The sequence below is a fragment of the Hyperolius riggenbachi genome, chromosome 10 (assembly GCF_040937935.1).
Source record: "Hyperolius riggenbachi isolate aHypRig1 chromosome 10, aHypRig1.pri, whole genome shotgun sequence".
Lineage (NCBI taxonomy): Eukaryota > Metazoa > Chordata > Amphibia > Anura > Hyperoliidae > Hyperolius > Hyperolius riggenbachi.
In genome coordinates this window covers 10,660,803-10,685,911 of record NC_090655.1, presented here as the reverse complement: position 1 = coordinate 10,685,911, position 25,109 = coordinate 10,660,803, and the positions used below count along the sequence as shown (strand labels likewise).

Here is a 25,109-nt window from a genome sequence, read left to right as displayed (position 1 = left end):
TAAAGTTTAGAAGGAAAAAAGTATAGTTTTAAATGCGGTAAATGTCACTTTTAGTAGCTAACCTAACGGTAGTGTAATTTTACATGCATCAAACGAAAGCGCAATAAATTTCCTGATGGGGTTTCCAGGGGGTCTATACGCAGCCGCAGCGCTTTGGCCAGGGATCGCTATACAGCCGCCATATGGCTGTATGAAGATCCCTGGTAATTTTTCCTATTTTCCCAATTTTTTTTTATGTTTAGAGTGTGGGAATTTTTTTTTTTTTTTTTTTTTTTAAATTATGTGGGGTCCCCCCTCCTGAAACTTTGTAACCCCTTGTACCCCATGCAGGCTGGGATAGCCAGAATGTGGAACTCTGACCGATTGGGATTTCACACCCTGACTATACCAGCTGCAAAAAAGGTCCCCTAATGCCGATTTTTGTTCCGGGGTATATGTTGGGGGGGCCCCCCAGGTTTATTTTGCCCTGGGGCCCCATTGTTGCTTAAACCGGCCCTGGTTATACTGGGGGTAGCCATTAACAATTCCTCCTTTGCCGAACACCACCTACTCCACCAGTTTGCCGGATTCTGTCCCGGCAATATGAAAGGAAGGGAGGGGTTCCTCCAATAAATGTAAAATATTTTATATTTGTCATCATGCAGCTGAAAAAAGGCTGCAATGTATTATAATTTAGAAAATAGATTTTATTTCTGAAATCTTGTATTTTTAATTTGGGTCCACTTTAAGACAGAAGAGTTAACTTTAGGTTTGCCTGAGGTAAAAGGTTTCCTGAATACTACATGCCTCGTCACCATGGTGATAACTCTAGAAACATTATTAAAGACAGGAGATAAGCTCAGTGAATTGTTCCCCCCTCTTCCCTTGTGTAGAATACTTTACCTGTCTGTCGCTGGCACAGGGCTCTGTCCATACATGCACCCCACATGGGTGCCAGTGTAATGTGGGCACATGTGTGATGTGTGAGCGTGTATGGACAGAGGCCGGAGCCAGCGACAGTATTCTGCACGGGGGAAGGGGGACAGATTCCCGAGAGATTTCACATTGAAATTCCAGTGCTGTGGAGTCAGAGTTGGATTCGGAGTCGAGGAGTCGGAGCAAATTTGGGTACCGGAGTCGGTGGTTTTATAAACTGAGGAGTTGGAGTCGGAGGATTTTTGCACCAAATCCACAGCCCTGTGAAATTCATCAGCAATTGATCTCTCTCTGGTTAAATCTGATTGTACAGAGATTTGTCTCTTGGTCAATCTGCCTGTCAATCGGCACCATAAGGGTCAAGATTTGCTGTGAACGGCTTCGGAAAGCCTATTTGGAGAGGAAGTAGAACTACAAGTCTCAGCCCGCCCTCCCCTCTCCTGTAGAATCTGAGGAGAACAGATTGTCTGTATCGGTTACAGAGAGAGTCTAGCAGACACAACTATGGGAATCTCCATGTCGGACAGATTATCACACAGACTTCGCATCGCGCTTAATGAAGTGTCTGGCGGGATTATGCGCCCTTTGATGTCGTGATATGACCCGGCTCGGAGACTCCAGCACATAAGGCGCTGCACAATTAGAGGAGGCCTCTAATGATGGCGGTCATTACTGAACGCTTTCATCCGTCCGCGGTGTCCTCCGCGCGGCCGCAGCTGCTGGGCTGTGACTCACGCCGCCATCTGGGACTTCACACACACGGCTGACCCTGGAGGCAGCTGTGGGGATCACAAGTCTCCGGTGAGAAGCCAGCACCTGGCAGTCAGGAATGTGGCCTGGGCCAATTACACGGTGTGTGCCCATTCCAGCATCATATAACAGCGACACACAATACAACACAGCGACACACACTGCACACCATATAACACAGCGACACACACTGCACACCATATAACACAGCGACACACAGTGCATGCAATATAACACAGCGACACACAGTGCATGCAATGTAACACAGCGACACACAGTGCACACCATATAACACAGCGACACACAGTGCACACCATATAACACAGCGACACACAGTGCACACCATATAACACAGCGACACACAGCGCAGGCATCTATACAACACAGCGACACACAGTGCAGGCATCTATACAACACAGCGACACACAGTGCAGGCATCTATACAACACAGCGACACACAGCGCAGGCATCTATACAACACAGCGACACACAGCGCAGGCATCTATACAACACAGCGACACACAGTGCAGGCATCTATACAACACAGCGACACACAGCGCAGGCATCTATACAACACAGCGACACACAGCGCAGGCATCTATACAACACAGCGACACACAGCGCAGGCATCTATACAACACAGCGACACACAGTGCAGGCATCTATACAACACAGCGACACACAGCGCAGGCATCTATACAACACAGCGACACACAGCGCAGGCATCTATACAACACAGCGACACACAGTGCAGGCATCTATACAACACAGCGACACACAGCGCAGGCATCTATACAACACAGCGACACGCAGCGCAGGCATCTATACAACACAATATAACACAGCGACACACAGCGCAGGCATCTACATAACACACAAGCTGAATAATAATCGGTAGCTGGAGGCACCCAAAAAAATATAAAAGAAGATTTTAAAAAGTTTAAAAATGAGAAGAGGTACGGTTGGCTCACCCCTCCCATCAGTTTCAACGTTTCATCTAGCGACGTATAGGCAGATTGACCAGCAGACAGATCTCTCATCTAGCGACGTACAGGCAGATTGACCAGCAGACAGATCTCTCATCTAGCGACGTATAGGCAGATTGACCAGCAGACAGATCTCTCATCTAGCGACGTATAGGCAGATTGACCAGCAGACAGATCTCTCATCTAGCGATGTACAGGCAGATTGACCAGCAGACCGATCTCTCATCTAGCGACGTATAGGCAGATTGACCAGCAGACAGATCTCTCATCTAGCGACGTATAGGCAGATTGACCAGCAGACAGATCTCTCATCTAGCGATGTACAGGCAGATTGACCAGCAGACAGATCTCTCATCTAGCGACGTACAGGCAGATTGACCAGCAAACAGATCTCTCATCTAGCGACGTACAGGCAGATTGACCAGCAGACAGATCTCTCATCTAGCGACGTATAGGCAGATTGACCAGCAGACAGATCTCTCATCTAGCGACGTACAGGCAGATTGACCAGCAGACAGATCTCTCATCTAGCGACGTACAGGCAGATTGACCAGCAGACAGATCTCTCATCTAGCGACGTATAGGCAGATTGACCAGCAGACAGATCTCTCATCTAGCGACGTACAGGCAGATTGACCAGCAGACAGATCTCTCAGGAATAGGCCTCACAACGCTGCCTATTCCACCACCAAATGTTACTGTCTGTCCCCCACACCCTTGCACAGGACAGAAGAAAAAAAAAACCAAGAAATGCCCCCTGTATGTATTTAGAGAGTTCAGCCTGTCTAATTCCCCTTCATCTGTGACTAATCACAAGTTGTAATTTGATCTCTCAGCTGTGTCAGCTGGCTGCCCCAGGACAGCAGCTAATTTGTAAACACAGAATGTTAACCCTATGTCCGCTTCCATTAAAGCAGGAATTAGACACTGCAGATTAATTGCACGATGTAACAAAAATGTTTTTCTTTACAGGTTATTATGATGTTGCTTATCTTTAAGAGCAGAAAGGAAGTTCTGCGTTCAGGCCTGCTTTAATAGGAAATATGGTAGCCTCCACATGCTTCTCAGGTCAGTTGTCCTTTAAAAGCACCACCATAGCATGGATCATGACATTCTGCTAGGGAGTTATTCCTATGACAGCTTAAAGAGGAACTCCGGTGAAAATAATGTAATAAAAAAAGTGCTTCATTTTTACAATAATTATATATAAATGATTTAGTCAGTGTTTGCCCATTGTAAAATCTTTCCTCTCCCTGATTTACATTCTGACATTTACCACATGGCGACATTTTTACTGTTAGCAGGTGATGTCCCTGTAAGGAGATGCTGCTTGCATTTTTTGGCAGTTGGAAAAAGCTGTAAACAGCTATTTCCCACGATGCAACAAAAGTTCACAGACAGGAAACTGCCAAGACCATGGTCCTCAGAGTTTCCTGTGGGAGGGGTTTCACCACCATATCAGCCATACAGCGCAGGGGGATGATCAGTTTGAGAAAAGCAATAGATTTCTCATGGGAAAGGGGGTATCAGCTACTGACTGGGATGAAGGTCAATTCTTGGTTACAGTTTCTCTTAAGAATTACATGCTTAAAGAAAACCTGAACTGAAAATTAAAAGACAAAATAAGCATACACAAGTCATACTTGCCTTTTGTGTAATCTACTTCTCAGTGTCTTTCTCCTCTCCCGCGTCTTATTTGTTCACTGTGATCAAGGGAATTTTCCAACCTCCATTTTGAAAATGGCCATTACCCCATAACAGCTTTCTGGTCAGCACACTGTTCAACTGTAATATCACCCACTTGAGCCATAGGGAAACATGGACATTACCTGGTACATCAGTTTTCCTCTCAGCTATAACTGACAGCAACTGATATATTTCAAATCTGACAAAATATTGTCAGAACTGGAAGGGATTATTGTCAGAAGAAAACGGAGAGCTTCTGAGAGGAACTGATGGCAAGAGAACTATGCAATGTTCATTTGAAGCTACCTCATGTGTTTATTTTAAATATTTTTACTCAATTCAGGTTCTCCTTAATGGTTTGCGTTATAAGATGACTAGAAAAAGCACTATTCAGCATTTACAACCTCCTCAAATGTCAGCAGTAGAGTTGGGCCGAACGGTTCGCCTGCGAACGATTCCATGCGAACTTCAGTGGTTCGCGTTCGCGTCCCGCAGGCGAACCTTTGCGGAAGTTCGGTTCGCCCCATAATGCACATGGAGGGTCAACTTTGACCCTCTACATCACAGTCAGCAGGCCCAGTGTAGCCAATTAGGCTACACTAGCCCCTGGAGCCCCACCCCCCTTATATAAGGCAGGCAGCGGCGGCCATTACGCTCACTCGTGTGCTGCCTGCGTTAGTGAGAGTAGGGCGAGCTGCTGCAGACTGTCTCTCAGGGAAAGATTAGTTAGGCTTAGCTTGTTCCTTCCTGGCTGCATACCTGTTCTGTGAACCCACCACTGCATACCTGTGCTGTGAACCCACCACTGCATACCTGTGCTGTGAACCCACCACTGCATACCTGTGCTGTGAACCCACCACTGCATACCTGTTCATTGAACCCACCACTGCATACCTGTGCTGTGAACCCACCACTGCATACCTGTTCAGTGAACCTGCCACTGCATACCTGTTCTGTGAACCCACCACTGCATACCTGTTCTGTGAACCCGCCACTGTATACCTGTTCTGTTTAGTGAACCCGCCACTGTATACCTGTTCTGTTTAGTGAACCCGCCACTGTATACCTGTTCTGTTTAGTGAACCCGCCACTGTATACCTGTTCAGTGAACCCGCCACTGCATACCTGTTGTGTTCAGTGAACCTGCCACTGCATACCTGTTCTGTGAACCCGCCAATGTATACCTGTTCTGTTTAGTGAACCCGCCACTGCATACCTGTTGTGTTCAGTGAACCTGCCACTGCATACCTGTTGTGTTCAGTGAACCTGCCACTGCATACCTGTTCTGTGAACCCACCACTGTATACCTGTTCTGTTCAGTGAACCCACCGCATCAGTGCGCATACCTGTGCAGTTAAGTGAACCCACCTACCTACGTGAGTGCACGCAGTGTGATATACCACTCCGTGCATACCCGATATGGACAAAACAGGTAGAGGAAGAGGTAGTGCTAGAGCCAGAGGAAGGCCACCCGGCAGGTCTGCGCGAGGTCGTGTAAATGTAATTTCGTGTGGACCTGGCCCACAGTACAGTGCTCGGAAGAAGGCACGTCCCATCACCTCCCAAGATTGTCAGGACGTGGTTGAGTATTTAGCGACACAGAACACCTCATCTTGCTCAGCCACCAGCGCTACTACTAGCACCACTTCCGCTGCATTTGACACTTCGCAAGAATTATTTAGTGTTGAAATCACTGATGCACAGCCATTGTTGTTACAGCCAGATGAATTTTCACCAGCTCATATGTCTAAGTTACGCGGCAACACTATGGATGTAACGTGTAAGGAGGATGAAGGACCTACTGATGGTGCATGTTTGGATTTGTCTGAGGCAAGCGAAGCTGGGCAGGATGATTACGATGATGATGATGATAGGGATCCTCTGTATGTTCCCAATAGAGGAGATGAAGAGGGGGACAGTTCAGAGGGGGAGTCAGAGAGTAGTAGGAGGAGAGAAGTTGCTGAAAGAAGCTGGGGCAGCTCTTCGTCAGAAACAGCTGGTGGCAGAGTCCGGCACCATGTATCGCCACCTATGTACAGCCAGCCAACTTGCCCTTCAGCATCAGCTGCTGAGGTCCCCATAGTGTCCACATTCCAGGGTGGCTCAGCGGTGTGGAAATTTTTTAATGTGTGTGCCTCAGATCAGACCAAAGCCATCTGTTCGCTCTGCCAACAAAAATTGAGCCGTGGAAAGGCCAACACTCACGTAGGGACAAGTGCCTTACGAAGGCACCTGGAGAAAAGGCACAAACAGCAATGGGATGGCCACCTGAGCAAAAGCAGCAGCAGCACACAAAAGAAAAGTCACCCTCCTTCTCCTCTTCCTCCTCCATCAGGTGCATTATCTGCTTCTGCCGCTTTCTCCCTTCCACCTTCACAGGCACCCTCCTCCACTCCGCCTCTGCCCTTGAGCGGTTCCTGCTCCTCTGCCCACAGCAGCAGTCAGGTGTCCGTGAAGGAAATGTTTGAGTGGAAGAAGCCAATTTCGGCCAGTCACCCCCTTGCCCGGCGTCTGACAGCTGGCGTGGCGGAACTGTTAGCTCGGCAGCTGTTACCATACCGGCTGGTGGACTCTGAGGCCTTCCGTAAATTTGTGGCCATCGGAACACCGCAGTGGAAGATGCCAGGCCGCACTTATTTTTCGAGAAAGGCCATACCCCAACTGCACCGTGAAGTTGAGAGGCAAGTGGTGTCATCTCTTGCGAAGAGCGTTGGGTCAAGGGTACACCTGACCACGGATGCCTGGTCTGCCAAGCACGGGCAGGGCCGCTACATTACCTACACAGTCCATTGGGTGAACCTGGTGGTGAACGATGGCAAGCAGGGCGCAGCGGACCAAATTGTGACACCTCCACGGCTTGCAGGCAGGCCTCCTGCCACCTCCTCTCCTCCTGCTACATGCTCTTCGCTGTCCTCCTCCTCGGCTGAGTGGCAGTTCTCCTCTCCAGCTACACAGCCCCAGCTCCGCAGGGCCTATGCTGCATGCCAGGTAAGACGGTGTCACGCCATCTTAGACATGTCTTGTCTCAAAGCGGAGAGTCACACTGGAGCAGCTCTCCTGGCTGCTCTTAAGAAACAGGTGGATGAGTGGCTGACCCCGCACCACCTGGAGATAGGCAACGTGGTGTGCGACAACGGCAGCAATCTGCTTGCCGCTTTGCATATGGGGAAGCTGACACACATACCCTGCATGGCACATGTCATGAATCTAGTGGTTCAAAGATTTGTGGCAAAGTACCCTGGCTTAGCGAATGTCCTGAAGCAGGCCAGGAAGTTCTGTGGGCATTTGAGGCGGTCTTACACAGCCATGGCACGCTTTGCGGAAATTCAGCGCAAAAACAACATGCCGGTGAGACGCCTCATTTGCGATAGCCCGACTCGCTGGAACTCGACCCTGCTCATGTTCTCCCGCCTGCTAGAACAGAAGAAAGCCGTGACCCACTACCTCTACAACTACAGTAGAATGAAACAGTCTGGGAAGATGGGGATGTTCTGGCCCGACAACTGGACACTGATGGAAAATGCATGCAGGCTCATGCGGCCGTTTGAAGAGGTGACCAACCTGGTGAGCCGCAGTGAGGGCACCATCAGCGACTTAATTCCCTACGCTTACTTCTTGGAGCGTGCTGTGCGTAGAGTGGCGGATGAAGCTGTGAATGAGCGTGACCAGGAACCGTTACGGCAGGAACAGGCATGGGACCAATTTTCATCAGACCCAGCTGTTTCCTCAACACCTGCGGCAGCACAGAGGGGGGAGGAGGAGGAAGAAGAGAAGTCGTGTGCAGAAGACGAGTCAGACTCAGAGGATGATGAGCAAGGTGTTTCTTTGGGGGAGGAGGAGGAGGAGGGGACAGCGGAAGGAGAACAACCTCAGCAGGCATCGCAAGGGGCTTGTGCTGCTCAACCTTCCCGTGGTATTGTTCGCAGCTGGGGGGAGGAGGTTGACTTACCTGACGTCACTGAGGAAGAGCAAGAGGAGATGGAGGGTACTGGATCCGACTTTGTGCAGATGTCGTCTTTTATGCTGTCCTGCCTGTTGAGGGACCCCCGTATAAAAAACCTCAAGGGGAATGACCTGTACTGGGTGGCCACACTACTAGACCCTCGGTACAGGCACAAAGTGGCGGACCTGTTACCAACTCACCGGAAGGTGGAAAGGATGCAGCACATGCAGAACCAGCTGTCAACTATGCTTTACAATGCCTTTAAGGGTGATGTGACGGCACAACGCCAGCAAGGTACCACTGCCACTAATCCTCCTCCCGTGTCCACGCAGTCAAAGACAGGACGCTCCAGCGATCTCATGGTGATGTCGGACATGCGGACGTTCTTTAGTCCAACGCCTCGCCGTAGCCCTTCCGGATCCACCCTCCACCAACGCCTGGAACGGCAGGTAGCCGACTACCTGGCCTTAAGTGTGGATGTAGACACTGCTGTGAACAGCGATGAGGAACCCTTGAACTACTGGGTGCGCAGGCTTGACCTGTGGCCAGAGCTGTCCCAATTTGCCATCCAACTTCTCTCCTGCCCTGCCGCAAGCGTCCTGTCAGAAAGGACCTTCAGCGCAGCTGGAGGCATTGTCACAGAGAAGAGAAGTCGCCTAAGTCACAAAAGTGTTAAGTACCTCACCTTTATCAAAATGAATGAGGCATGGATCCCGGAGGGCTGCTGCCCGCCCCAAGACTAAGTCAGTCCCCGCACACACAGCATCTTTGCCTGCACGCCGTGTGACTGGCTGCCTGGCCTGCCCCAAGAAGACTAAGTCGCTCCCAGTCCCTCCACACAGCATGTCTGCCTGCAGGCCGCTTGACTACCTTCTCCGCCACCACCAACAGGGTCCGGGACTCCAGGCGGATTGCTGAATTTTTTAGGCCGCTGCTAGCAGCGGCCGCTGTAATAATTTTTCTGGTGCGTGTACATGACTGCCTAATTTTTCTGGCTGCACTGCGGGCAGCTGCAACAACAAAAGAAAAGGCATGTACATGCGCCCATTCCCCTTCGTGATCATTACCTTGCCGTGGTGAAGGGGCTTGCGTATCACAATGAAGCAATGACCGGCGCCTAGATGAGTGTCTCGGGGGGCACACCCACGATAATAAGGTCGTTGCCTCATTGTGGTCAGACCAAATTTGATCAGCTGGACAGTCACTGTTCTGTCATTCAGCTACATCAGCCAGGCGACCATATGGGCTGTAAAGCCACCAAAACCTGCACTCTGGCCACGGTGCGCACCAGTCCAGCACGGCCGTCACTACACAAACAGCTGTTTGCGGTGCGTTACACGGTGAGTTTGGTGTGTCAGTGTGAAGCAGTACCTTAATTACACTACCTGATTGATGTATACACATGCAAGATGTTTGAAAGCACTTTAGGCCTGTCATTTAGCATTCAATGTGATTTCTGCCCTTAAAACGCTGCTTTGCGTCAAATCCAGATTTTTCCCCGGGACTTTTGGCATGTATCCCACTCCGCCATGCCCCCCTCCAGGTGTTAGACCCCTTGAAACATCTTTTCCATCACTTTTGTGGCCAGCATAATTATTTTTTTTTTCAAAGTTCGCATCCCCATTGAAGTCTATTGCGGTTCGCGAACTTTAACGCGAACCGAACCTTCCGCGGAAGTTCGCGAACCTAAAATCGGAGGTTCGGCCCAACTCTAGTCAGCAGTGCTGGGAACAGGAATCCCCCTCTTTACCTGACATGATTTCTAACGGCCATTACCCCTCTGAACACAACTGACAACAGGCGTTATGTCACTTTAGTACGTGGCTGGTTATAGGGATGTACAGCCTATTAGAATCTATGAAATGGTCTAAGGGCCCTTTTCCACTAGCAATCGCTAGCGTTAGCACTAAACACTAGCTATTGCGATTCAGCAAAAGTCCTTTTTTTCCCCCCGACGATTGCGATTTTGCTATGCTATGCACTGCATAGCAAAATCGCACCAATAATTGCTGCGCGGTGCGATCGCGATTTAGTAAAAAAAAAAAAAAAAAAAAAAAACATCGTGATAGTGGTAATTACCTACCGCGATTTCCATGTTAAAAAGCAAACCGTAGCGATTTTAAAATCACTAGCGGTTTGCGGTTTTGCGATTCAGCAATAGCAAACGCTGTAGTGGAAAAGGGCCCTAAGGGTGACTTCATCCATTTTCTTGTGATATTATTGTCATTTAATAGCCCATTTGTAGAGATCTCCAATCGATTTCTGCACCAGTAACACAGACAAGAGGAAAGAGGTGCAAAATCTATCCAGAAGGGGATAGATGGCAATAAACTCCTACAGTGTAGAAAAAGGCTAAAACCTTCATGAGGTTTTTGTTTGTCCTGCCATTTGTGTCCTCATTACAGAGATTCTATTCACTTCCTGTCCAGTCACAGCATGGCCAATATCGGGAATAAGGAGGCAAGGTCACAGACAGTGATTAAGACTTGCCATATGCTTTACTCATTCCCCACGCTATGAAAAGATTTAAAGGACAGCTGTAGTGAGAGTTATATGGAGGCTGCCATATTGCTTGTTTCAGGTGTGAGATTCAGGCACTACTGCAGCCAGAGAGATCAGCAGGACTGCCAGGTACCTGGTATTGCGTAAAAGGAAATAAATATGGCAGCCTCCATATCCCTCTTGCTACAATTGTCCTTTAAAGAACAAGTGACACCCATGATAACCTAGAAATAAAAAAAATCACATATATAAGTAGAGAATACATAACAGATGTATTGCAGTGTCCACATTATGATTCCTGTAAATTTTATACAGGAAAAGCAGAAGATCCTATTCTAGGCAGTTTCCATCTTGGTTACCTTTGACCTCCTGACATAATTTCCTCTCCCACTCTTTTTCTCCTCTTGCTAATTGTGTATTCGTTACCCGCCCTCCTCCCAGAGTCTTCAGACACTCCCACTGAGGTCTATACTAGGAAGTGCACTGTCTTATGTCATTAGGAGGAGAGGGAAATAAAGGGAAGAGGAGGAATATATTATAGATAACACCCCCCCCCCCCACCATGCAACTCTTTGGCACTGACTATTAAGGGCCAGTGTTCCTAAGGTGTGTGTGATAACTACAAATCATAACAGCAGAAAAAGTTTTGAATGCAGGGTTAGCATCTTTATCACTTAATACACTCAGACCAGTTGCTGTCGAAATTTGATTTTTATGTTGATAATCCTGCTTTAAGTCTGAGTTTGCCAGAGCAATGCTCAGACACAAAGAGCAATAACACCTCCCTCCCAGCGGAGCACAATAATGACTGTTTACTGTAAGCTGTGGAAGGGGAGAGGATTCCTGCGGGGATACAACCTGCATTACAGCACATCGTGCAGCAACCAGTGAGGATTATCAGTGTTAAACTCATTCTATTCAATGGGTCAGATCACAGAACTCTCCTGCCACAGCTGCCCCTGCAGTCATCTGACAGTGTACACAGCTTTAGCCAATGACTGACATGCTTATTGATAGGTTTCTGCTATAAACAATGCCCAGGTCTGTCGTCTACCACTGCAGATAAACCTAGTCCTGCCCATAGACCAACGATTATGGGCAGATTTGACAAAGACAAATTTATCTGTAATGGATTCTGATTAGGGAAAAATTTGTCTCTTATCGATTCTACCCATACACTACAGGCCGATTCCCATCCGATTTCAGCATGAAATCTTCAGGGAATCGTCACTGCCGCTGCCCCCAATGTATTAACCTCCCTGGCGTTCAATTTCCCCAGGATTTCTGTGCAAAAAGTGATAAAATACATTTGTAAAAAAAACTTTTTTTTCCCTGTAATTTGCCAAAATGTGTCAAGCAAGGATCTAGTATACAGTGCAGGAGAGTATTGATGTGTATGCATGGCAATACTGTTCACAGCATGTTTTCTATGGACGGATATTTCTGTCCATACCGCTAGGGAGCTTAATGTACCCCCCATGTGTGGATTTATAGGTTACCTGTCCTGTAGCAGCCTCCGCGCAGTGTCTGTTCCCTCCAGGCGGCTCTCTGTACATGCCGCAAGAGCATAGCGCCTGATGATTTGCGCCCGTGGCATGTACAGAGAGCCGCCTGGAGGTTACAGACGCCGCGCGGAGGCTGCTACAGGACAGGTAACGTATAAATCCACACACTGGGGGTGCATTTATACATTGTGGCGGCGGGGGTTTCGTTGTCTCGTAGCTCGTTCCGAAATCAGCCGCCGTACACCAGACCAACCAACTTCCGCCCGACATCTTGCGGCATGCGCGATCGACCACGCAACCCATTTCCATCCCGAAATTGGTAGCTTTCGCGATCAGGCTTGCACTTGGCAGCACCAATTTTCATCCAATTCGATTATAATAATCGAATTGGATGGTCAATTGGCTGCCAAGTCTCCTGATGTATGGCCACCTTACATTGTCTTCACATAATCAGATAAGGATAGGTCTAAAAAGCTGCTGCAAGCAATTTTCCCCGAGACAATTCGCTCTCCCCTCCCACCATGCACTTCTCCCTCCTCCCACCTCTCTCCCCTCCCACTATGCACTTCCATCTCTCCTCCCACCTGTCTTCCCTCCTCCCACCTCTCTCCCCTCCCACCATGCACTTCTCCCTCCTCCCACCTCTCTGCCCTCCTCCCACCTCTCTCCCCTCCCACCATGCACTTCTCCCTCCTCCCACCTCTCTCCCCTCCCACCATGCACTTCTCCCTCCTCCCACCTCTCTCCCCTCCCACTATGCACTTCCATCTCTCCTCCCACCTGTCTTCCCTCCTCCCACCTCTCTCCCCTCCCACCATGCACTTCTCCCTCCTCCCACCTCTCTGCCCTCCTCCCACCTCTCTCCCCTCCCACCATGCACTTCCATCTCTCCTCCCACCTCTCTCCCCTCCCACCATGCACTTCTCCCTCCCCTCCTGCCACGCCCTGCTCTCACTACGCATTTCTCGCTCCCTTCTCCCCTCCCACCCCTCACCTCTCCCACCATGCACTTCTTTACACCCTTCCCATCGCACACTTCGTTCCCCTCCCACCCAGCACTTCTCACTATCCCCCCGCCCCTCTCACTATCCCCCCGCCCCTCTCACTATCCCCCTGCCCCTCTCACTATCCCTCCGCACTTCTCTCTCCCCTCCGCATGTAACTATCACCCATTCCATTTTCCCTCCAACCAGGAAGTCCTGGCTCAGTAACTTGCCATAGAACAGACATGTACAGACCTCCTAAACTGCCGGTCCCGGTTCGCTCGGCCGCTCCAGATCCCGGGGTTCACCAAGGCCACAAGAAGCAGCAGGACCAGGACTACGAAGAGGACCAGCAGGAGGACACGTTGCCGGGAGAACTGTGTGACAGAGGGCAGACTGCAGTGCCAGGAGCCGGGAAACAGGCAGGAGAAGCTGATTCTGCAGATGGAACAAATCAGACAGATCTGAGATACACGACACCTCTGAACAGGGCTAATGCTGCCATCAACTATGATATTTATACAATTCCCTTCCATGGCACCATACAGAGCAGGCAGTGTACAGCAGAGCCTGGAAAGAGGCTGGAGATTATATGCATGCCTGGAAAGGCGAGTTTCAAGAGTGTTTCTATAGGATCACTATAGCAAAAAATGATAAAATGCATCTCTATGAAATGCGCATTTGTTCCAATATAAATTGCGCTGCAAATTAGGCAGTAGCAATCTGACAGTTTCTGACTAGTCCATCTCCTCAAGGGGGATTCTAAGGGTTTTGATTTTAATTTCTCCCTGTTCACCTTAGGTGGCGAGGTCCCCCGGCATCCTCCTGGCACCTCTCGTTCAGCCTCCACACACACACCCCCCCCCCCCCCCCCCCCCCCCCCGGCATCACCCGGGCCTGGTGTCGGACAGTTCTTCCTGGTTAATGATGCAATGCGTCATCACGCCGGCCGCTTCATGTCATCACGGCGGCCGGTGTGGCAGGTCTGTGCATGCGCACACACGCCAGCGTGATGATAATTCTTTTGATAATTCTGCGGCATAAAAGACCGCTGCTGAGCGTGTGTATGAGGCTTAAGATCCTCAATAGATTTTACCATAAAAACTAGTGAAAATCTATAAGGCCTGGAACCCACTAGCAGCCTTTTCTGAGCACTTGGGATGTGAAAAATGGGTGTGATCCCACTTGAGGTTTGTGATAATTCCCCCATAGCATTACATTAGCAAGAGCTTTACAACTCACAAGCGCTTAAAAACTCCAGTGAAAATAATGTAATAAAAAAAAGTGCTTCATTTTTACAATAATTATGTATAAATGATTTAGTCAGTGTTTGGCCATTGTAAAATCTTTTAAATCTCTGGTTTACATTCTGACATTTATCACATGGTGACATTGTTACTGTTGGCAGGTGATGTAGCTGCTTGCTGTTTTGGCAGGAGTACCACGGTACTCAGACCTTCTTGTGGGAGGGGTTTCACCACAATATCAGTCATACAGCGCCCCCTGATGGTCTGTTTGTGAAAAGGAAGAGATTTCTCATGTAAAAGGGGGTATCAGCTACTGATTGGGATAAAGTTCAATTCTTGGTCAGAGTTTCTCTTTAAGCCTCATCTACACCATACGATTCTTTGTCCGATTCGATTCAATCAGACATGTCCGATTCAATTTCCTGATTCAAAATAATGGCAGATTGAATCGAATTGAATCAGACATGTCAGATTGAATCGAATCAATGAATCGAACCGGACAAATAATTGTTTGGTGTAGATAGGGCTGGCTACTAGTGGGTCCCGGGTCTAATGGCTTATTCACACTCTCTGGTCAGAGAGTTTTGAACAATTTTTTGCCAAAATTGCAGTGAACCTAAACTGAAAGGCAAAAAAAAAAAATTTCACTTACCTGGGGGTTCTACCAGCCCTCTCCAGCCGTCCTGTGCCTGTGCCGACCCTCCGGGCCCCCCTGCCGCAGCTTAGTTTTGTTTTTGGTCAACAGAGAATCAGCGAGACACTGCGCCCGAGCGGCCCTGGCCACATGCATCCTTGTTCGCGTTCCCGTCGGCAAGAGCGTTCTGCACAGAGGCAGTATGAGGTTTTCTCTTACTGCACCTGCGCAGTCCAGGGTCGCGCAGGCCAGGGTCGCGCAGGCGCAGGCCAGGGTCGCGCAGGCGCAGGCCAGGGTCGCGCAGGCCAGGGTCGCGCAGGCGCAGGCCAGGGTCGCGCAGGCCAGGGTCGCGCAGGCGCAGTGGCCCACCAACTCTCCTTCAGTTGAAAACTAAACTAATCTGCGCTGGGGGATTGGAAGATCGTCGAGGACCAGCGCTGGCACAGAACGGCTGCAGTGGGGCTGGTAAAAGCCCCCGGTAAATGAAACTCTTTTTTTGCCTTTTGGTTTAGGTTTACTTTAAGATGAATGCGGCATGTGCTGCTATTAATTTCAACTTCAGGCCAGCTCTCTCCAATCACCCCCACACACAGCAGATGTACAGACACAATCATCCAATCATATACACACAACATTAAACTCACCTGGCCATAGGCAGCAATGCCGGTCACCTCCTCTCCTGATGGGTCCTCTGCATGTCACTCGTCACACACAGACTGCTGCAGGACAACCCGTCACAGCCTCCAGCATCTCCTCCTCCTCCTCCGCCTGTGACAAAAGGTAAGAGAGCTTAGCACCTGGACAGAGATTATTCCCGGCCTGGCAGGTGGCAGCGACAGGTGTGACGTGCCGCTAATGGTGAACGCTGACCTGTGCTGATTACATGTGACACGTGGCGGCAGATAAGGGACGCTCACTCACAGCTGCCCATACATTACGCCATTCTCCTGTACGATCGATTAGATCATTATATCCGATCGGGGCGAATGGATTACGTTCCATGCTGCTCGATTGATGGAAATTGGTCGATATCAGGTTGAATTGACCAATTTACTCGATCGGGCAGGGTTAAAGATACCGGTCGATCGTCAAGGAATCGGCTACTGTTGACATAATTTCGATTAACACAGAATCAATTTTATTCAGAGAGTGGAGGCAAAACATCGTTCATCTATATTAGAGTAGGAGAATTGCATAGGATCGCATCTACAGTGTGGGGGCCACTAGTCATTCCATTTTCTATAAAAACACACTGTAGTGGATTGCACAATAAATTTGATCACTTAAAGGACAGCTGAAGTGAGAGTGATATGGAGGCTGCCATATTTGTTTCCTTTTAAACAATACTAGTTGCCTGGCAGCCCTGCTGATCTATTTGGCTGCAGTAGTGAACTAAATTACACCAGAAACAAGCATGCAGCTAATCTTGTCAGTTCTGACAATATTGTCAGAAACACCTGATCTGCTGCATGCTTGTTCAGGGTCTGTGGCTGAAAGTATTAGAGGCAGAGGATCAGCAGGATAGCCAGGTAACTGGTAGGCCTAGTGCACACCAGAGCGGTTCGGCTACGGTTTGCGATCTGCTTGCGGCTGCGGATACGCTTGGGTAATGTATTTCAATGGGCTGGTGCACACCAGAGCGGGAGGCGGTTTGCAGAAACACATACTCCCGGGCTGCTGCAGATTTTGGATTGCGGATGCGTTTCTGCCTCAATGTTAAGTATAGGAAAACTGCAAACCGCTCTGAAAAACAGCACTTCAGAGCGGTTTTGCAGGCGTTTTTGTTACAGAAGCTGTTCAGTAACAGCTTTACTGTAACAATATATGAAATCTACTACACCAAAACCGCTACACATAACCACAAAACGCTAGCTGAAACGCTGCAGAAAAATAAGAAAAAGCGTTTCAAAATCTGCTAGCGGTTTTTGGTGTGCACCAGGCCGTATTGCTTAAAAGGAAATAAATATGGCAGCCTCTACATACCTCTCACTACAATTGTCCTTTGGACCTGAACTCTTGCGCAGGACAGAAGAAAAAAAACAGAGAATTGCACCCTGTGTGTATTTAGAGAGTTTAGCCTGTGCAATTCCCCCTTATCTGTGACTAATCACCACTGTAATTTGATCTCAGCTGTGTCAGCTGGGAGAAAGAGGGAGAGAGAGACAGAGACAGAGAGAGACAGAGAGAGATACAGAGACAGAGAGAGAGACACCCAACACTATATAGATCAGTCCCAGCATGCTCTGCTGCAGAGGTACTACAACTCCCAGCCAGCCAATCCCCCCTCACAGTATATAGATCAGTCCCAGCATGCTCTGCTGCTGAGGCACCACAACTCCCAGCCAGCCAATCCCCCCCCTCACAGTATATAGATCAGTCCCAGCATGCTCTGCTGCTGAGGCACTACAACTCCCAGCCAGCCAATCCCCCCTCACAGTATATAGATCAGTCCCAGCATGCTCTGCTGCTGAAGCACTACAACTCCCAGCCGGCCAATCCCCTCACAGTATATAGATCAGTCCCAGCATGCTCTGCTGCTGAGGCACCACAACTCCCAGCCAGCCAATCCCCTCACAGTATATAGATCAGTCCCAGCATGCTCTGCTGCTGAGGCACTACAACTCCCAGCCAGCCCCCCCCCCCCCCCCCCCCAGTATATAGATCAGTCCCAGCATGCTCTGCTGCTGAGGCACCACAACTCCCAGCCAGCCAATCCCCCCACCGTATATAGATCAATCCCAGCATGCTCTGCTGCTGAGGCACTACAACTCCCAGCCAGCCAATCCCCTCACAGTATATAGATCAGTCCCAGCATGCTCTGCTGCTGAGGCACCACAACTCCCAGCCAGCCAATCCCCTCACAGTATATAGATCAGTCCCAGCATGCTCTGCTGCTGAGGCACTACAACTCCCAGCCAGCCAATCCCCCCTCACAGTATATAGATCAGTCCCAGCATGCTCTGCTGCTGAGGTACTACAACTCCCAGCCAGCTAATCCCCCCACCGTATATAGATCAGTCCCAGCATGCTCTGCTGCTGAGGCACCACAACTCCCAGCCAGCCAGCCAATCCCCCCACAGTATATAGATCAGTCCCAGCATGCTCTGCTGCTGAGGTACTACAACTCCCAGCCAGCCAATCCCCCCTCACAGTATATAGATCAGTCCCAGCATGCTCTGCTGCTGAGGTACTACAACTCCCAGCCAGCCAGCCAATCCCCCCCCACAGTATATAGATCAGTCCCAGCATGCTCTGCTGCTGAGGCACCACAACTCCCAGCCAGCCAATCCCCCCACCGTATATAGATCAGTCCCAGCATGCTCTGCTGCTGAGGCACCACAACTCTCAGCCAGCCAATCCCCCCTCACAGTATATAGATCAGTCCCAGCATGCTCTGCTGCTGAGGCACCACAACTCCCAGCCAGCCAATCCCCCCTCACAGTATATAGATCAGTCCCAGCATGCTCTGCTGCTGAGGTACTACAACTCCCAGCCAGCCAATCCCCTCACAGTATATAGATCAGTCCCAGCATGCTCTGCTGCTGAGGCACCACAACTCCCAGCCAGCCAGCCAATCCCCCCACAGTATATAGATCAGTCCCAGCATGCTCTGCTGCTGAGGCACAACAACTCCCAGCCAGCCAATCCCCTCACAGTATATAGATCAGTCCCAGCATGCTCTGCTGCTGAGGCACCACAACTCCCAGCCAGCCAATCCCCTCACAGTATATAGATCAGTCCCAGCATGCTCTGCTGCTGAGGCACTACAACTCCCAGCCAGCCAATCCCCCCTCACAGTATATAGATCAGTCCCAGCATGCTCTGCTGCTGAGGCACTACAACTCCCAGCCAGCCAATCCCCCCACAGTATATAGATCAGTCCCAGCATGCTCTGCTGCTGAGGCACCACAACTCCCAGCCAGCCAATCCCCCCACCGTATATAGATCAATCCCAGCATGCTCTGCTGCTGAGGCACTACAAATCCCAGCCAGCCAATCCCAACCCCACAGTATATAGATCAGTCCCAGCATGCTCTGCTGCTGAGGCACCACAACTCCCAGCCAGCCAATCCCCTCACAGTATATAGATCAGTCCCAGCATGCTCTGCTGCTGAGGTACTACAACTCCCAGCCAGCTAATCCCCCCACCGTATATAGATCAGTCCCAGCATGCTCTGCTGCTGAGGCACCACAACTCCCAGCCAGCCAATCCCCTCACAGTATATAGATCAATCCCAGCATGCTCTGCTGCTGAGGCACCACAACTCCCAGCCAGCCAGCCAATCCCCCCACAGTATATAGATCAGTCCCAGCATGCTCTGCTGCTGAGGTACCACAACTCCCAGCCAGCCAATCCCCTCACAGTATATAGATCAGTCCCAGCATGCTCTGCTGCTGAGGTACCACAACTCCCAGCCAGCCAATCCCCCCTCACAGTATATAGATCAGTCCCAGCATGCTCTGCTGCTGAGGCACCACAACTCCCAGCCAGCCAGCCAATCCCCCCCACAGTATATAGATCAGTCCCAGCATGCTCTGCTGCTGAGGCACCACAACTCCCAGTCAGCCAATCCCCCCTCACAGTATATAGATCAGTCCCAGCATGCTCTGCTGCTGAGGCACCACAACTCCCAGCCAGCCAATCCCCTCACAGTATATAGATCAGTCCCAGCATGCTCTGCTGCTGAGGCACTACAACTCCCAACCGGCCAATCCCCTCACAGTATATAGATCAGTCCCAGCATGCTCTGCTGCTGAGGCACTACAACTCCCAGCCAGCCAATCCCCTCCCCACAGTATATAGATCAGTCCCAGCATGCTCTGCTGCTGAGGCACCACAACTCCCAGCCAGCCAATCCCCCCACAGTATATAGATCAGTCCCAGCATGCTCTGCTGCTGAGGCACTACAACTCCCAGCCAGCCAATCCCCCCACAGTATATAGATCAGTCCCAGCATGCTCTGCTGCTGAGGCACCACAACTCCCAGCCAGCCAATCCCCCCCACAGTATATAGATCAGTCCCAGCATGCTCTGCTGCTGAGGCACCACAACTCCCAGCCAGCCAATCCCCTCACAGTATATAGATCAGTCCCAGCATGCTCTGCTGCTGAGGCACCACAACTCCCAGCCAGCCAATCCCCTCACAGTATATAGATCAGTCCCAGCATGCTCTGCTGCTGAGGCACCACAACTCCCAGCCAGCCAATCCCCCCACAGTATATAGATCAGTCCCAGCATGCTCTGCTGCTGAGGCACTACAACTCCCAGCCAGCCAATCCCCCCCCCACAGTATATAGATCAGTCCCAGCATGCTCTGCTGCTGAGGCACCACAACTCCCAGCCAGCCAATCCCCCCACAGTATATAGATCAGTCCCAGCATGCTCTGCTGCTGAGGCACTACAACTCCCAGCCAGCCAATCCCCCCTCACAGTATATAGATCAGTCCCAGCATGCTCTGCTGCTGAGGCACCACAACTCCCAGCCAGCCAATCCCCCCACAGTATATAGATCAGTCCCAGCATGCTCTGCTGCTGAGGCACTACAACTCCCAGCCAGCCAACCCCCCCTCCACAGTATATAGATCAGTCCCAGCATGCTCTGCTGCTGAGGCACTACAACTCCCAGCCAGCCAATCCCCTCAAAGTATATAGATCAGTCCCAGCATGCTCTGCTGCTGAGGCACTACAACTCCCAGCCAGCCAATCCCCCCACAGTATATAGATCAGTCCCAGCATGCTCTGCTGCTGAGGCACTACAACTCCCAGCCAGCCAATCCCCCCACAGTATATAGATCAGTCCCAGCATGCTCTGCTGCTGAGGCACTGCAACTCCCAGCCAGCCAATCCCCTCACAGTATATAGATCAGTCCCAGCATGCTCTGCTGCTGAGGCACTACAACTCCCAGCCAGCCAATCCCCTCACAGTATATAGATCAATCCCAGCATGCTCTGCTGCTGAGGTACTACAACTCCCAGCCAGCCAATCCCCTCACAGTATATAGATCAGTCCCAGCATGCTCTGCTGCTGAGGCACCACAACTCCCAGCCAGCCAATCCCCCCTCACAGTATATAGATCAGTCCCAGCATGCTCTGCTGCTGAGGCACCACAACTCCCAGCCAGCCAATCCCCTCACAGTATATAGATCAGTCCCAGCATGCTCTGCTGCTGAGGCACCACAACTCCCAGCCAGCCAATCCCCCCACAGTATATAGATCAGTCCCAGCATGCTCTGCTGCTGAGGCACCACAACTCCCAGCCAGCCAATCCCCCCACACAGTATATAGATCAGTCCCAGCATGCTCTGCTGCTGAGGTACTACAACTCCCAGCCAGCCAATCCCCCCTCACAGTATATAGATCAGTCCCAGCATGCTCTGCTGCTGAGGTACTACAACTCCCAGCCAGCCAGCCAATCCCCCCCCACAGTATATAGATCAGTCCCAGCATGCTCTGCTGCTGAGGCACCACAACTCCCAGCCAGCCAATCCCCCCCTCACAGTATATAGATCAGTCCCAGCATGCTCTGCTGCTGAGGTACTACAACTCCCAGCCAGCCAATCCCCCCTCACAGTATATAGATCAGTCCCAGCATGCTCTGCTGCTGAGGCACCACAACTCCCAGCCAGCCGATCCCCCCACAGTATATAGATCAGTCCCAGCATGCTCTGCTGCTGAGGCACCACAACTCCCAGCCAGCCAATCCCCTCACAGTATATAGATCAGTCCCAGCATGCTCTGCTGCTGAGGCACCACAACTCCCAGCCAGCCAATCCCCTCACAGTATATAGATCAGTCCCAGCATGCTCTGCTGCTGAGGCACTACAACTCCCAGCCAGCCAATCCCCTCACAGTATATAGATCAGTCCCAGCATGCTCTGCTGCTGCGGTACTACAACTCCCAGCCAGCCAATCCCCCCACCGTATATAGATCAGTCCCAGCATGCTCTGCTGCTGAGGCACCACAACTCCCAGCCAGCCAATCCCCCCTCACAGTATATAGATCAGTCCCAGCATGCTCTGCTGCTGAGGTACTACAACTCCCAGCCAGCCAATCCCCTCACAGTATATAGATCAGTCCCAGCATGCTCTGCTGCTGAGGCACCACAACTCCCAGCCAGCCAGCCAATCCCCCCCACAGTATATAGATCAGTCCCAGCATGCTCTGCTGCTGAGGCACCACAACTCCCAGCCAGCCAATCCCCTCACAGTATATAGATCAGTCCCAGCATGCTCTGCTGCTGAGGTACTACAACTCCCAGCCAGCCAATCCCCTCACAGTATATAGATCAGTCCCAGCATGCTCTGCTGCTGAGGCACCACAACTCCCAGCCAGCCAATCCCCTCACAGTATATAGATCAGTCCCAGCATGCTCTGCTGCTGAGGCACCACAACTCCCAGCCAGCCAATCCCCTCACAGTATATAGATCAGTCCCAGCATGCTCTGCTGCTGAGGCACCACAACTCCCAGCCAGCCAATCCCCTCACAGTATATAGATCAGTCCCAGCATGCTCTGCTGCTGAGGCACTACAACTCCCAGCCAGCCAATCCCCCCTCACAATATATAGATCAGTCCCAGCATGCTCTGCTGCTGAGGCACCACAACTCCCAGCCAGCCAATCCCCTCACAGTATATAGATCAGTCCCAGCATGCTCTGCTGATGAGGCACTACAACTCCCAGCCAGCCAATCCCCCCTCACAGTATATAGATCAGTCCCAGCATGCTCTGCTGCTGAGGCACCACAACTCCCAGCCAGCCAATCCCCTCACAGTATATAGATCAGTCCCAGCATGCTCTGCTGCTGAGGTACTACAACTCCCAGCCAGCCAATCCCCTCACAGTATATAGATCAGTCCCAGCATGCTCTGCTGCTGAGGCACCACAACTCCCAGCCAGCCAATCCCCCCCCTCACAGTATATAGATCAGTCCCAGCATGCTCTGCTGCTGAGGCACCACAACTCCCAGCCAGCCAATCCCCTCACAGTATATAGATCAGTCCCAGCATGCTCTGCTGCTGAGGCACCACAACTCCCAGCCAGCCAATCCCCCCACAGTATATAGATCAGTCCCAGCATGCTCTGCTGCTGAGGCACTACAACTCCCAGCCAGCCAATCCCCCCTCCACAGTATATAGATCAGTCCCAGCATGCTCTGCTGCTGAGGTACTACAACTCCCAGCCAGCCAATCCCCTCACAGTATATAGATCAGTCCCAGCATGCTCTGCTGCTGAGGTACTACAACTCCCAGCCAGCCAATCCCCTCACAGTATATAGATCAGTCCCAGCATGCTCTGCTGCTGAGGCACCACAACTCCCAGCCAGCCAATCCCCTCACAGTATATAGATCAGTCCCAGCATGCTCTGCTGCTGAGGCACCACAACTCCCAGCCAGCCAATCCCCTCACAGTATATAGATCAGTCCCAGCATGCTCTGCTGCTGAGGCACCACAACTCCCAGCCAGCCAATCCCCCCTCACAGTATATAGATCAGTCCCAGCATGCTCTGCTGCTGAGGCACCACAACTCCCAGCCAGCCAATCCCCTCACAGTATATAGATCAGTCCCAGCATGCTCTGCTGCTGAGGCACTACAACTCCCAGCCAGCCAATCCCCCCTCACAGTATATAGATCAGTCCCAGCATGCTCTGCTGCTGAGGCACCACAACTCCCAGCCAGCCAATCCCCTCACAGTATATAGATCAGTCCCAGCATGCTCTGCTGCTGAGGTACTACAACTCCCAGCCAGCCAATCCCCTCACACTATATAGATCAGTCCCAGCATGCTCTGCTGCTGAGGCACTACAACTCCCAGCCAGCCAATCCCCTCACAGTATATAGATCAGTCCCAGCATGCTCTGCTGCTGAGGTACCACAACTCCCAGCCAGCCAATCCCCTCACAGTATATAGATCAGTCCCAGCATGCTCTGCTGCTGAGGCACCACAACTCCCAGCCAGCCAATCCCCTCACAGTATATAGATCAGTCCCAGCATGCTCTGCTGCTGAGGCACCACAACTCCCAGCCAGCCAATCCCCCCTCACAGTATATAGATCAGTCCCAGCATGCTCTGCTGCTGAGGCACTACAACTCCCAGCCAGCCAATCCCCCCACACAGTATATAGATCAGTCCCAGCATGCTCTGCTGCTGAGGCACCACAACTCCCAGCCAGCCAATCCCCTCACAGTATATAGATCAGTCCCAGCATGCTCTGCTGCTGAGGCACCACAACTCCCAGCCAGCCAATCCCCTCACAGTATATAGATCAGTCCCAGCATGCTCTGCTGCTGAGGCACTACAACTCCCAGCCAGCCAATCCCCCCACACAGTATATAGATCAGTCCCAGCATGCTCTGCTGCTGAGGTACCACAACTCCCAGCCAGCCAATCCCCCCCACAGTATATAGATCAGTCCCAGCATGCTCTGCTGCTGAGGCACCACAACTCCCAGCCAGCCAATCCCCCCACCGTATATAGATCAGTCCCAGCATGCTCTGCTGCTGAGGCACTACAACTCCCAGCCAGCCAATCCCCTCACAGTATATAGATCAGTCCCAGCATGCTCTGCTGCTGAGGCACTACAACTCCCAGCCAGCCCCCCCCCCCCCCCCACAGTATATAGATCAGTCCCAGCATGCTCTGCTGCTGAGGCACCACAACTCCCAGCCAGCCAATCCCCTCACAGTATATAGCTCAGTCCCAGCATGCTCTGCTGCTGAGGTACTACAACTCCCAGCCAGCCAATCCCCTCACAGTATATAGATCAGTCCCAGCATGCTCTGCTGCTGAGGTACTACAACTCCCAGCCAGCCAATCCCCTCACAGTATATAGATCAGTCCCAGCATGCTCTGCTGCTGAGGCACCACAACTCCCAGCCAGCCAATCCCCCCCCTCACAGTATATAGATCAGTCCCAGCATGCTCTGCTGCTGAGGCACCACAACTCCCAGCCAGCC

The 25,109-nt window shown here is 51.1% G+C and overlaps 1 protein-coding gene across 2 annotated transcripts in view; it reads right to left on the bottom strand.

The window, feature by feature from the left end:
* The window catches only part of ENTPD7 (ectonucleoside triphosphate diphosphohydrolase 7), a 62,196-nt gene that overhangs the window by 34,700 nt on the left and 2,387 nt on the right, over positions 1-25,109 (bottom strand). Inside the window, exons 2-3 of one of the 2 annotated variants that reach the window (XM_068258295.1) lie at positions 15,796-15,913; positions 13,526-13,708 (exon numbers count right to left, since the gene is read on the bottom strand). In XM_068258295.1, the coding sequence (XP_068114396.1) occupies positions 13,526-13,708; positions 15,796-15,803 (191 nt within the window). In that variant the 5' untranslated portion in view covers positions 15,804-15,913. Of the gene's footprint in view, positions 1-13,525; positions 13,709-15,795; positions 15,920-25,109 lie in introns of both variants that reach the window. The other variant, XM_068258294.1, reaches the window with a different exon arrangement.